A 14,361-nucleotide genomic window follows, 5' to 3' on the forward strand; every position below is an offset into this window, starting at 1 on the left:
GCTTGTCTCCACCGTGAAGTCAGCTATGACTCAGGCAGGAACCAGAGCAGACGGCAGGAGCAGTGTTTCTCTGCCCTGCTCTTCAGGCTCACCTTCAGCTGACTCGTACCTCCCAGGGCCACCTCCACTCTAGTGACGCCGCCCTCGGTGGGCTGGGCCCCCACATCGATCATCAATTAAGAAATGCCCCACAGGCTTTTCTGCAGGCCAGGCTGATGGAGGCTTTTTCTCAGTTGAAGTTTGCTCTTCCCAGAAGACGCTAGTTTGTGTCACGTTGATAATCCAATGATCACAGGTTCTTCATGAGTTTCTATAAGAAGCTTATCAGATCTGTGACCACAATTTTGTTTCCCTTTTCCTGACATGCATACATGCATACATACATACATACATACATACATACACACATACACACATCCACCTATAATTTCCCTGCTTTTAAATTTTCTGCATTTCTTTCTATTTCATTTGCAATCATTTGTCACCTGACATCTCCTTTCAAGTCTTTCTACTGCTTTTATTAAATTTGATTCATTCATTCATTCATTCATTCATTCATTCATTCATTCAGAGGATGGAAGTAAGCCACAGAGCACATGTGGAGATCAGAAAACAACTCAGAAATTAACAAGGGGTTAATTCTCTTGCCCACCATGTGGTGTTAGGAATTAAACTGAGCCCTCAGGCTGGATGGCAAGCCCCTTTCCTGGGGAGCCATTCCCTTTCCTGGGGAGCCATTCCCTTTCCTGCTGAGTCATTCCCTTTCCTGCTGAGTCATTCCACAGCCTAGACTTTTCATCTGTCTTCCTTCTTCCTCTTGGTTTGGCTCTGATATCCTGATTCATGTTTTGCTAAATTGTTAAGTTGATGTTTCTGTAGTTTTTAATGTACGTGTCGATAATGGAGTGGGTATATTGTAACTCTTATACTGTGAACTACTGTGCATGGGAGTCTAGGGAAAGCTGATACCTTTATTTATTCTTTTAATTATTCAATTGAAACCACCCAAACTACTGTTCTACTAAATGTTACAACTCAGGATTAAAGCTCAAAGATCAATGTATTTGGAACCAGTGAGTAAAAATAGATGGAACTGCAGTTGAAACACCCTGGTTGGGGAAGCCCCTCTCCGCTCAGTAGAAAAATCTGTGCAGAAACTCTGACTCTCCCACAGCCGACTACCATACCTGTCTGCCATTGACCAGTAATGTTCAAAAGTCACTTAAACACACTGTATTGTGATTTTTCCTTATTTATATCTTATGTGTATGTATTTATTTAATGTAGTGTATGAGTACGTAGTATGCATCTGAACGTTATGTCTGTACACTATATGTATGCAGTACCCTTGGAAGCCAGAAGAGGGCATCAGATCTCCGGGGACTGGAGTTACAGATGGCTGTGAGCTGCCTGCCCTGTGGGTGTTGAAATTGAACCTGGGTCCTCCACATGAGCGGCCAGCGCCGTAACTGTTGAGCCATCTCTCCAGCCCCTTAACAAAGACGTTTTATATATTGCAAATGGTGGGAGGCATTCGAGAATCATGAGAAGGCACTTTTACCACCCGGAAACCTGCTCAGGCAGAGATTAGCTATGTCACTCAGCTTTAAGCAGATACCCGTCAATGTGAGAATCACCACAAGAGCAACAGAGAGCAGCTGAACCGCTTACCATAGTGAAGTCCGTTCCTCACCTCACTCCACCACACTGTGATTCAATAGAGCACTTTACATTTGTGTACACTTCCATAGCTGAAAGTGACACTATGTTTGTGCATGCAGGAGTACATTTTAAAAAGGGATTTATTCTGTTTTTAACTCTCTATGTGTGTGTGTGTGTGCGTCTATGTGTTCATGTGTCTGCTGGGATATATGCAGGGGACTGCAGGTATCACCCCAGGAGGCCAGAAGAGAGCCTTGAACTTCGTGGAGGTAGAGTCCCGTGGTTGTGAGCCACCTGGCATCGTGCTAGGAACTGAACTCAGGTCCTGTAAGAGCAGCAGTGCCCTTAACCGATGAGCACCCCCCAGGTTTTGATTGTTTAATCTGTTGCCTGTATTTTACTATTTATGACCTACTGAACTTTTCCTTAATTTTGTCAGATAACTCTTAGCTATATAATCCATCTTCAAGAGTTTTCAAATTGTCAAAAGTCTACAAAATATGCATAGCTCCACAGTTCAAACCCATAATATGCAAAGACTTTTGCCTGTGTAATTGGATAATATCTTCCTTCAAGGCATGAGTTTTTTTTAACTTTTATAGCAATACTGGTTCTGGCATATGTGAACTTGTAGATTGGAGATGTGATCCTAAGTAAATATATATATGTATATATATATATATATAATGTATATGTATATATATATATACATACACACACATTTTAGTTCATTCTTTTGATTCTGTGATTTATTACTTAACAGATAACCTTATTAACAAACCTGTGTGCAAAATTTTGAATCTGTTATAGAATTTTGGTATTTTTTTGAAAATCGGTTATAATAAGAATACAATTTACAGAATCTATTGGTGGGGGGATTTAACTTAATGTGGAAACCTATATCTTTGTTATTCTCTTCTAGAGCCTTACGCGAGATGCTGCCACTGAAATAGCCATCAACGTCAAGGCGCTCTATAATGAAACAGAGTCTTTGCTAGTTGGCAGGGTCCCTTTGGTAAGAAAAAGAAATGATTGGTGGCTGTTCTAGTTTGCTTCTTTGCCTGTGATTCACTGTGGCCAAAAGCAAATTAGAGAGGAAAGGCCTTGCTTCATCTTACAAAGCCCAGGTCACACCCCATCACCGAGGGAAGTCAGGGCAGGATCCCGGAGGCAGTAAGTGAAGCAGAGAGCGCAGAGGACTCTGCTTAGTGGCTTGCTACCATGCTCAGCTTCAACAGCTCAGAGCCAGCTGCCTGTGCACGGTACCGCCCACCAGGGCTGTGCCCTCCTCCTTTAATTAGCAATTAAGAAAATGCCCTACAGACATGCCACAGGCCAACCTGATGAAGGGAACTCCTCAGCTGAGGCCCCTTTTTCCCCATGTGACTCTAGGTTCAAGTTGACACCTGGAAGCTCACGCTGACGGTAGCTGATGGTGGCCTAAGGATCTGAGCCCAATACACATTCATTAGTGGAGGTGTATTGCTGACCTCTGACCTCCATCCTTGGACCTTCCTTTCGGTCAGACTTTTGCCTTCAGGAAAGCAATGCTAACCTAGAGCTAACTTGAGGCCGCCATCTTCTCGCACCATCCCTCTCTCTGCTTAGAGAGATTTGAGCGACATAGGTATAGCAGCCGTTCCTCAGCTACTCACACATGCACAACTTAGACGTCACGTGTAAGAAAGTGTGAATCTGGCTGAAGCCCACAGGCCTGGAACAACAATACAGCCCTTTCTGTAAGAGCACCTGAACTGGTTTGAGTGTTCTGATACTGAATCCTGTGACCGCCTGAGGCTAGGCCTGTGGAAGGCCTCAGACGTTAGCTGTCTTCCCTCTCCGTGTGTCTCTCTGAATGATCACAAAGCATCTCTTGTCACAGCAGTCGCATCTGTTTGGGCAAGTGCAAACCGACGTAGAAGTATATAAGTCATTGCCGACGTGGTGTTTGAAGTCCTGGGTTGGGGAAGTGGAGCTTGGACTTCCTGCTGGGTTGTGACTGTGGTCCAGCAGGGTGCCACCACCCAAGTCTCCTTTCTGCTTAAGACACGCAGAGGCTCTGTTGGTCCAGTTCTCTTGACCACTTCCCAGGGAACTGAAACACAGCTTCCTGGGCCACTAGTTCTGGCGATGCAGAACTAGTAGGGAGAAGTCTTGGTTACTTGTTGGTAGGATCCATGGAGACCCCGCCCTGGCCATTGCTGATACTGTTTTTGTTAACCAGAATCTTCTATTGCTTTTCCAAATAAACCCACCAGAAATCCTGTGGGCTGTGACCAAGGATCCAGGTTTCAAATTAAGATGTCTGTTTTTTGCGTCACTTGAAAGACTTTTAAGGTCATTTATGATAAGAAATAGAAGCATAACTTTGTCCTTTACACCAAGATGTATTATATTTAGTGATTATATTATATGAAAACATAAGAACTTTCCCCTCCATTTCTAATCCTCTGTGATCCTCAAATATAGATGTTTGGTGTCAAATATGTCCCTGTAAATTTTACCCGAAGTCTTAACAATAATGATATGATAATAACTTATTATATTTGAGAGCACCGAAGTTTGTCATTTTACTTCCAGAACAGTTGTGAAATACAATCTAATCAATTTTATCAGATATTCTTATATTAAAAGAAAATGGTAAATGTCTTGTGATAGGGTGGAAAATCTTATTTTTATTAAATACTGGGAGTAGATACTTTAAATATCACAGGAAATCTAAAACAAAAAGATGCTTAAAATAGACAATAACGATAATCTCAGGACTTCCTAAGATTCTGCGAACATCAGTGTTGGCACTGTGAGGTTGAAAATAGTCTAGAAGGAGATGGAGTAGTTGAACGAATTCTCGGAAATACTCTCGTCACCCTGCGCTAACAGGGAACGAAAGTGCCTGAGGTCAGTTACCCTTCCTAAATGGGTATAGTTAGAAACCACGCCACGACTAGCATCTCACCGACTCTCTTCCAACTCTGCGTATTGTAGTAACTACCTCAAATGTGCCGAAAATGGATTTAATGACAGTTATATTCTCTTTGAAGGAGCCACATCAGCTCCACATTAGTAGCCCTTTGACTCTCCTGGTTTTCATAATAGTTCTTCATCATAAAAGTTTCAGAGATTCATTTTTTTCCTAAAACTTGCTCTTTTGATTTGCCAGGATATGTGCATGTGTGTGCATGTGTGCGTGTGTGCGTGTGTTTATGTGTGTGTGCATGTTTGTGTGTGTGTATGTGTGTGTGTATGCGCATGTGTGTGTGTGCATGTTTGCGTGTGTGTATGTGTATGTGCGTGTGTGTGTATATGTGTGTGCATGTGTGCATGTGTATGTGTATATGTGTGTGTACATGTGTGCATGTGCGTGTGTGTGTGTTTGTATGTGTGCTTTTTATATGATAGGTATTTAATTATGATTAGTTTTTAAAACTGTTTTTTGTTCATGGAACAAGTCTGTGAGTCAGAGGAATTTCGATAAGTGTGATGGTTGACACATATTTGCTTGGAGCAGTGAAGGTGCAGTTAGAGTGGGGAAGGGATGGGGGTGAGGGCCAAGAAACAGTGAGCACAGTAGTGTTGGAGGGGAAATTGTTCAGGCACACCAGTTACAGATATCAACTTTGGGATTAGGAGTTAGGACAAAATCAACCACTTTTTATCAGGAGGGAAGATGCTCAAAGTGGCCCTGTGTGAAGTTGGTCGCTGAGTCTCCGTTTGTTTGGCTTTCTCCCCTGCTGGTGACTAGCACTTGGAATCTCCTCATGAAGAGCGGGTGTCCAGTGCCTTACACTCTGTGGAGATGGAGCTGCGGAAGTTAACCGAGATCCCCTGGCTGTATTACATCCTCCGCCCCAATGAGGACGAGGTACGTCAAGTCCAGACTATCGGATGTGGACAGTAAGACTTTTGAGTTTGAACTTACCTTTGAATAGAGACATTTCCGGGAAATGAAGTTTGAATACTTCTTTGAAATGTTTTGTCATTAAGAGAGAAAGGGCCTTTTTGTGAACATGGGCATTTAGTAGAGTAGGACATGTTCAGTATTCAAAACCCATTTGTGCTGGCCAGTTTGATGTCAGCTAGGTACAAGCTAGAGTTGTTTGGGAAGAGGGAACCTCAGTTAAGAAATACACCTGTAAGGAAGCCTGTAAGGCATTTATTAGTGTTTGATGCGGAAAGGCTCAGCCCCTTGTGGGTAAGGCCAGTCCTGGGCTGGTGGTCTGGGTTCTATAGGAAAGCAGGCTGAGTTAAGCCCTAGGGAGCAAGCACCCCTCTGTGGCCTCTGCATCAGCTCCTGCCTCCCTTTTCTCAGCGATGGACTATAATGGGGAAGTGTGAGCTGGAACTTGATCCTTTCCTCTTTGTGTTACTCTTGGTCATGGTCTTTCATCACAGTAATAGAAGCTCTAATTAGGACACCATTCTTAGTTTATACTTGCTAACAGAGTGTTGTTTTGGTTTTGGTTTTGTTTTGTTTCGTTTTTGCTTGAATTTTGCAGGAGCCTCCTATGGATTGCACCAAAAGAAACAACAAAAGCACAGTCTTTCGCATAGTGCCAAAGTTTAAAAAGGAAAAGGCTCAGAAACAGAAAACAAGTTTACAGCCTGGTAGGTGGACCCACGGTGCGGGGTTGGGGTGGGGGTGTAACTTGCCAAAAGTTATTGGTGAAGGCAGAGGAATGTTCTAGAGCTAGGTAGAGTGAGCATTTCCCAGCATTGTAAATAGACTAAATATCATTGAACTGTAGACTTTAAAATGGTTTAGATGGCACATTGAACCATGCAAGTCATGCCATGGCCAACATGTCCAGTTATCGGAGAGAATCAGCGGCTACAAATGGACGGGGAAGAGGAGGCCATCGTTCTGTCTACTTGAGTCAATGTGTCCATTCAAAGGGGCCTTTATCGTCTCAATGTGCTTCAGGCATTAGTGTATAACTTCAGTTTCTTCTCGGACTTAAAAATCCAGATGGCTTTGATAAGGGGAGCATAGACTTACTTTCTTTTACTCAGCTTGTTAAATATATGTTTTCACTGAAGATCCAAAATCCCTTTATTCCTGTTTTAAGGACACCGTCCACCCTTTGACAATGCCAGAGTGTGTGCTACTGACATTCTCAGCAAAGACGGGGACCTCTGCACCCCGCTGCTTTCCCGGGCTCCATCCCTTAGAGGCTGACTTTCTGCTGTCTGCACTTAGTACCTTGGGAGTTCTGTGTCTAGGTCCGCCTTTTGTAATGAAATCACTGTATAAATTCTTAGAAGAATTTCATACGTTCTTAGGAGAATTTTATAAATTCTTTGAGTTAGCTCTGTGTTGTTTATAAACTGATATAAAATCTTACATCTACAGGAGTATTTACTGAGACATGTTTAAACACCAAACACAGTGGGGGAAAGATAGGTTTTTGGATGAAAGATTTGAAAGAACAGTTATCCACATTAAAAAGTAGCATAGCCCAGCTAGTCTTGGGCAGCTGCCTGAACAGTTTTTTAATGACACTGACGTAAGTAATGAAGACATTTAAGCAGATCAGTGGTAAAACCAAGTAGCCCAGATCAGACTCTTAACTGTAGCGTTTGTGGTAAAACCAAGTAGCCCAGATCAGACTCTAACTGTAGCGTTTGTAGCCCGTTCCTAAGGAAACACTTCCACGTGCAGTCTTAAGGTTTCAGAGCTCATCCTGATGTCTGCATCCTGGAAGCTAGTGGTGCAAAGTCAATGCCCTGACGCACATTGTGTGGTTTTTTTGATGAGAAGCTGGACTATGGCTGAGGTTGAGGGTGCAGGCAGCACCCATCTTTGTTTAGTCATACCTTGTTGGCAGTCCATAACCTGCATCCGCTTTCACTGTCCCTTTGCTAGCGCCCATTGCTGTCTGTCTCGGTCTTCTGGCTGACCTTTGCTTTGTGACGCATCACGCATGTAGACATTAAGGGGGTTTTGCTCTTAACTTTGGTAGTCCAGAATTGGGGCACAGAGGAAGTTGCTGCTTGGCTGGATCTGCTCAATTTGGGAGAGTACAAAGAAATCTTCATCCGTCATGACGTCAGAGGGGCTGAACTTTTGCATCTGGAAAGACGAGATCTTAAGGTATTTTTATTTTGCGCTTCTCTCTGGCTTTTGAAAAATTTCTTGCAGTACGGAATCTTTCCTCCTGTGAGTCCCCTGTCACGTGCTTTCGGCTTGGCTTGTGTTATGCAAATGCACAGTCATCTCTCACATTTTTATTATAGTCTGCCATGCTTGTGTGCTTTTGCAATGAGAATGTCAGCAGTATTTTCCTGTCAGGACCACTCTCGGGCTCTCACAGCAGAAGCACAGCCTGCACCTCGTAACTTCTCTCTGTACCCATTGGTGTGGCTGTTCCTGTCCTAACATCTTCAAGTGGGGCCGCCTTCTACCACCTCATCGTGTTGCAGCTGCATGAATGGCAATGGCTGTTGTTGGGAAAGACTAAAGATGAATGGAGTATAAAGCTAACTAAAAATTAATGTAAAATACAATATGGAATTGTAGATGAGACGACGGCGATAATTCAGATAATTTTGCTGTTTCTAAGCTGTACTGTAGAGATCACATGAATAACTAGACAATATGTCAGAACGTCCTTCCACAGCACATCGTTGGTATCTTATTAGTCTCAAAAGGAAATGCTTCATTTTCTTAGTAAATGGGGCTGGAAATATGCATAGCTGCTTTCTCTGACATGTATGCCAGCGCAGGAAACCTTCACTGGTGACGTGCAGCAATTCCATTTCAGTCTTTGTGTAAGACTCAGCAGTAGAATAGCAAAATCGGGATTATTCTGTCCCGGATTTAAGGAGAATCATAGGATCTAGAGTGATGTCTCGGTCACTAAGCCCTGCTGCCCCAGCCTGGGAACCCGAGGTCAGTCACAGCACTCATGCAAACAACAGCAACAACAACAGCAACAGCAGCCAGGCGCGTGGGTCTTAAACCTCAGAACTGGGGATGAGTTGAGACAGGAGGATTCCCGAGAGTTCTCTGGCCAGCCGGTCTAGTCAATGATCTCTAAACTCAATGAGAGAGCCTGTCTCAGAACGTAAGCTCATGAGTGCTCACACATCAGCTCTGGCTTCCACGGGCACACACATGCAGAAACCACGCAGAGAGGGAGTTTGCCAGGTTATGTATGCTGCCACTTCACAACTCCAGTAAATACCATGGTGACACAATCCCTCTCCAACAGAGAGTGTGCGAGAGTTCACCTTTCGGTGCATTCATGACCCTTGTTTCAGCTGTGTGGTTTAGTGGCGATCTTGGCCCAAGTAATGGGTAGTGTAAGTTCGTATCCTCCTTACAGAGTTACACAGTGACTTATCAGATCTAGAGGAGAATGCTGCCCCTCTCTAAACGTCGTTAGCTCTGAGAATAATAAAATAATAAATGACTTATTCTGTCAGTCCTAACTGATGCATCCCAAGAAGCACAGTATGAGAGAGTCATAAAGGAAAGATTGACTTCAAAACGTGAAACGAATGCATACACATGTGCACACACATGACACATGCTCAGAACTGCGGTGCCTTGTTGTAACTAGTGTTCGTGTAGCTCCTGGTGACCTTCGTGGGTTGCACTGTTTATTGAAGAGCCAGTTACCGGTTAATGGATTATGCTAGATTCTCTGTGTCATGTTTCTGGAGGCTCACACCTCACATGTTCTGAACTTGTGTGTCTTAAAGTACACATAGTACATACATGTTCATGCTATGTGAATACATATACAGCTATATATTCAACACAGATGTGTATATGTGCATCACACATATTGAATGTAGTGAGTATTTGCCAAATGTTAACACTCATGCACGCACACAGAAGCCAAATTAGTTAGACTGACCGGTGTGGGGGAGAGAGAGAAAGTATGAGAAGAAAGGAGATGGCGGAGGATTTGCTAAACATCCTCATTAGGTTTTCCTGACTTGATTTTGCTTTCTTTGTGTTTTTCATGCCAGTTCTATTCTCTCCATCGCCATTTTTGAAATCTGTATTGACACTTAACGCTTTTGGTTCTAAAATAGGGTTTGGGTGATGGGGAGAGGCCATTTTTACAGAAGGAGCCTCCTGCAGCACAAAACCACAAAGCTGGAGGACTGCCTCTTTCTTCCCTGTGTGTGACTGTCATAGAGTAGTTCCTGTGCACTGGGAGAGGGTTACCCACTGCTGAGTCTTCTCCCACACGCCCACTGTGTCAGCTCCTGTTTATGAAGATGTCAGGGACTCACAGTCGTCTCTAACCCTGACCTTGTTAGTGAACTCTAGAGTCTGTTACCAACCGGCTGCTGACACTTGGGCATCACAAAGGGCATAGATCTTGCTGTATCCCAGGAGGGACTCTCATCTTCGTCTCTCTCCTCCCATTTCCTCACCAGCTCTGCATTTTGCTGAACCATGTCCCTAGTCCCTCAGGTGCTGGAAGCGGAGAAACTCAGAGTCAGACTTAGCGTCTGTCCCATCCTGATCCATCTCGACATTCTAGCCAAACTCTTACATTGTGGATTCCACTCCATCATCGCTCTCCAGCTCTTCCCAGGACCTCCCTTTACACTGCACCCCACACTCCACCTTTCCGTGGAAGATCGGTAGTTTTTGTTTTTGTTTTCTCACTGTTCCTCTGTCTCTCCAGCCTATCATCCACATTGAACCACCATGATAGATTGTCATCTTCAAGTATATTACTTTTCTGCTTAGGACCTTCCGGAAGCTTCTCATTCTTGTGAGAATAGTTGCATCTATCCATGTGGAGGTCCAAAGGCCCTGCCTGTTTACTCACCCTCTTGTCTCTTACCCCTTACTGGCCTATGGCCCATCCACTTTGGCCTCCTTGCTTAAAAATGCTGTTTCTGACCACGAGGATGTGTACTCATGGCTTATGTCTCAGTATCCCTCGCACTCTGTCCCACAGCTCAGCCTAAGCATCCTTCCTTAACATGGGAGATTGCCGGACAACTGAAGATATCAACCTGGCAGCCTAACTTGGCTAAGAACCATTTCTAACATGATCTTTCCCTGCTGGAACCCAGTGGGGTACTGGGAAGATGGTGAAGGCATAGTGGGGGGATGCCCCACACACACTCAGAGAGCTGTATATGGGTGGCTGGAAGGATAACTCAATATCTACAAAGGAATCTTTGGCAAAATTATGTCTATTCACCCAGAGAAACAAAACCTCAGCCGTAAGGAATATGATAACCATAATAAATCAGAATATAGATCTGGGAAAATGGGGAGTAGGTAGGAATCTAGCCAAGTCCATTATCCCCAGGCTCCGAGAAACCCCACCTCAGAAATAAGATGGAGGGCAAGTTAAAAAGGCACTCCGTGTTGATCCGTGGCCTCTACATGCATGAACAAACCACACATCAGTCTACATACATGCATCTACACATACACAAACACATATACATCCAAAGTAAGTATACAGTGATACAAGAATATGATGCCCGCTGAAATGAGAACTCTATCAAACGTCAAAGCAAATCTTTCATTATAACCTAACAACTAGAAGTCATGAAGACCCTGGATTTGGTCAGAGTGAAGGGACTGTGGCTATGAAGCCGGCGTGAGTGGGTTACCCTCCAGAAACCATTCCTCTCACTGTACCAAAGCAGTAATTCTGTGCAGAACATCAAAGATAAAGTTTGTCTTCTGGAGAAAGCAGTGTCTGCATGGCCTAAAATAAGATAGTATTTAAATATATCCCATAGCAGAGTCTTATTGCAAAGTCTAAAGATTAAGTCTTCTGTCCTGGAACTGCAGTGGCAGGTAGACATAATCCACTTGACATGGGTGCTGGGAACTGAACTTGTGTCTTCTCCAAAGCCTCAAGCCCTCTTAGCCACTGAGCCAACTCTCCAGTCCCATTAAAACACTCATTTGTGTTGTAAATTTATGCAACAGACATGAATTGGGCTTGGCCTCAAGTTTGATATTCATCGCATACCCAAGAAATGTGAACTAGCCTTAGGACTAATTTCATTTACCTACATAGCATATGAGAACATTTGTTTTTCTGGGTCAGTTAAGTGTGATAAAAATGTTGCCCTAAATGTATCTCAAGCTTGAGTTGAGCTGGCTATAGAAAAATGGTTTTCTAGAAGGGTTTAGAATGGTTACTATTAATACTATTAGTATTATTACACTTTATGCTCTAAAGTGTAAGAGAGAATGTGTGTGTTGTGTTCGTGTGTATAATTCAAATCAGTTTGATCTGCTTCACTTCTAACTTCAAAAATAAATCCAGTTCCTACACTGTAGAACTGTGTGAACTTTCTTAGGACATTTCCTTTTGGTCATCTTGTAGTTAACTTTTTGGGGGAGTGTCAAGCAAGATAGGAGAGACAAACAAGAGAATCACTTAGAAGCACTGAGGGCTAAGGCCAGCTAGCCTAAGATGCTCTGCAAAGTAACTGAAGCAGCAAGAGAGACTGAGCTTCAAAAAGGGAAGGAGAGAACAACTTCCAAAAGTCGGAGACCTCTGGACTCCACATGGTCACTGTGGCATATGCATGCCCAGACTCATTCACGTACACACACACACACACACACACACACACACACACACACACACACAACTTAATAAGATATTCTCATCAAATCAGGACTCCTGATGCAAACACAAATAAATTAAAATTTAAATTATAAGTAGTGGGCACTGGTATCTTCCTCTATGATAAAACCTTACTTCTTTTTCTTCCCAAATCCTAGGTCTCATGTAGTCTAGGTTGGCCCCAAACTTGCTATGTAGCCAGAGATGACCTTGAAATTGTTATCCGCCAACGCCTGTCTAGAAAATCCTGGGACTTCAGGCGTGTACCACCATGCCTAGCAGGACTCAAGCTTAATTTTAATGTAGCCCAAGAACTGGGAGTGGCGGCACATAATGCCAGGGACGCTGAGGCAGGAGGATCACTAAGTCCAAGAGTAAGCTGAGCAAGATAGTAGAACCTTGTCTACAAAGGGAAAAGAAAGAAAAGTGTGTGTGTGTGTGTGTGTGCACGTGCATGCATGCTCATGCACACACATGTGTCATACATGTGTCATGATAAAAACCTGTGCCTTAAAAGTCTGGTTGTCTTCCATCATTTGCCTCAGATCACAAAAGAGTCAATCTTTTAAAGAGAGAGAGACAGAGAGATAGAGAGAGAGAGAGAGACAGACAGACAGACAGAGAGAGAGAGGAAGAAACTATATTAGTTTTGACTCTTGCTTGAACACTTTCCCTAGCTGTTCATAATTCATGTAAATATCACATTTAAGAGGAGTTTGCATGGGCTATGGTATCTTTTTACTGACTGGTCATTTTTAAGTATGGTATTTTTGTTTTAATAACTTAGTTTTCTAGCTGTCATTTTCAGAGCCAATCAATGTGAACTGTTAACAAAATGAAGTAAATGCTAATTATGGAAATTACCAGTTGAAATGCTTATGGTAAACTTGTCTTTTTTTCTCCCTCTGTTCCGTTCTATTACTATTGTTTTTCTTTCTCTCTTTCCTTTTCTATTAATCGTTTTCTCTTATTTTTTCCAGGACCTGGGGATTCCGAAAGTGGGTCATATGAAGCGAATCCTCCAGGGAATTAAAGAGCTTGAACGGAACCCTCCCGACTTGGTCTGAGGTGTGGTCACACTGGTGCTATTTCTGGGAAGAGAAGTCCTCACCACTCAATACAGAGTTCTTGGAAGCTGCTGGCTGTTCTTGTGATTTACTGCACAGATAAGCACCTCTGGAGCACCTCTCCCGATTGATATTTTGCTGTGGGTGAAGGTTTTGATTTGAGGTATTAGAAAATAATTTTTTGTGCCAAAAAAAAGACCATTTCACAAAGCCATGTTCTCATTGTGCAAACCTGACATGCTAAGAAATGCTCGCAGTAGTGGAAGAAGGATCAGACGAGGTTGCTTGTCTAGAAGGTGGGCTCGCCCGCCCGCCCATCGTCCAGCGCCCTTAGATCTGGGCCCACGGGAGGGTCCTCTGCACCTGCAGCCGTGGTGACAGTGCGCATTGCAGCTGCAACTTCACAGGCTTCATAGCGAAGGCGTTGGCTCCTCCCTAGAAGCCACCGGTTAGGGGAAGAAGCTAGGAGTCGAGCTTTAAGTTTTCCCCCCTAAGTTCCCAGTATCCACTGGTCAAAGAATATGGTGAGACCAGCCCATCACACACTATGACTGATGCAAATCTGATGCACGGCGTTCCTTGCCTGAGTTGTCTTTCTTTTTTCTTGCATGTCCTATATATTATTGTAATATTTCAATAGCTTTAACGTCTATTATGATGAAATTTAACTTATTACCACCCATCTACCCAAGCACTTTTTGGTTGGTTAAGGGCACTTTTGAGTAAATATCCCATACCTAAGACTCTGAATGTTCCTCTGTGCCATGATCAACAGATGATATACATCTTATGCAAACCAAATTATTGCCTGTCCCAACCACAGGTGTGGGCACATGGAGAAGAATTATTGGGCATTTTCATAAGCTTACATGTTCAGTTTCCTAACAAAAACTTACTCCAACTTTCCAAACCCAAATTCCTACATTTTGTTCCCATTTTTTTTTTTCATTTCAATTTAATAACCATTTTGAGTTTCTGCTTGAACTTGTTAAGATTTGACATCCAGGAATTTTCCAAGGTCTGGGTTGAGATTCCTACCCTGGGTTCCGGGGACTAGCTGA

General features: G+C 43.3%; 1 protein-coding gene across 3 annotated transcripts in view; it reads left to right on the forward strand.

The window, feature by feature from the left end:
• The window catches only part of Dgkh (diacylglycerol kinase eta), a 154,437-nt gene extending 140,396 nt beyond the window's left edge, over positions 1-14,041 (forward strand). For 2 of the 3 annotated variants that reach the window (XM_032917857.1, XM_032917859.1), the window contains 4 exons: positions 2,585-2,677; positions 5,405-5,524; positions 6,159-6,267; positions 13,214-14,041. In XM_032917857.1, the coding sequence (XP_032773748.1) occupies positions 2,585-2,677; positions 5,405-5,524; positions 6,159-6,267; positions 13,214-13,266 (375 nt within the window). In that variant the 3' untranslated portion in view covers positions 13,267-14,041. Of the gene's footprint in view, positions 1-2,584; positions 2,678-5,404; positions 5,525-6,158; positions 6,268-7,622; positions 7,754-13,213 lie in introns of all 3 variants that reach the window. The other variant, XM_032917856.1, reaches the window with a different exon arrangement.
• The last annotated feature ends 320 nt before the right edge of the window (positions 14,042-14,361 follow it).

Source organism: Rattus rattus, chromosome 12 (assembly GCF_011064425.1).
Source record: "Rattus rattus isolate New Zealand chromosome 12, Rrattus_CSIRO_v1, whole genome shotgun sequence".
Classification (NCBI taxonomy): Eukaryota; Metazoa; Chordata; class Mammalia; order Rodentia; family Muridae; genus Rattus; species Rattus rattus.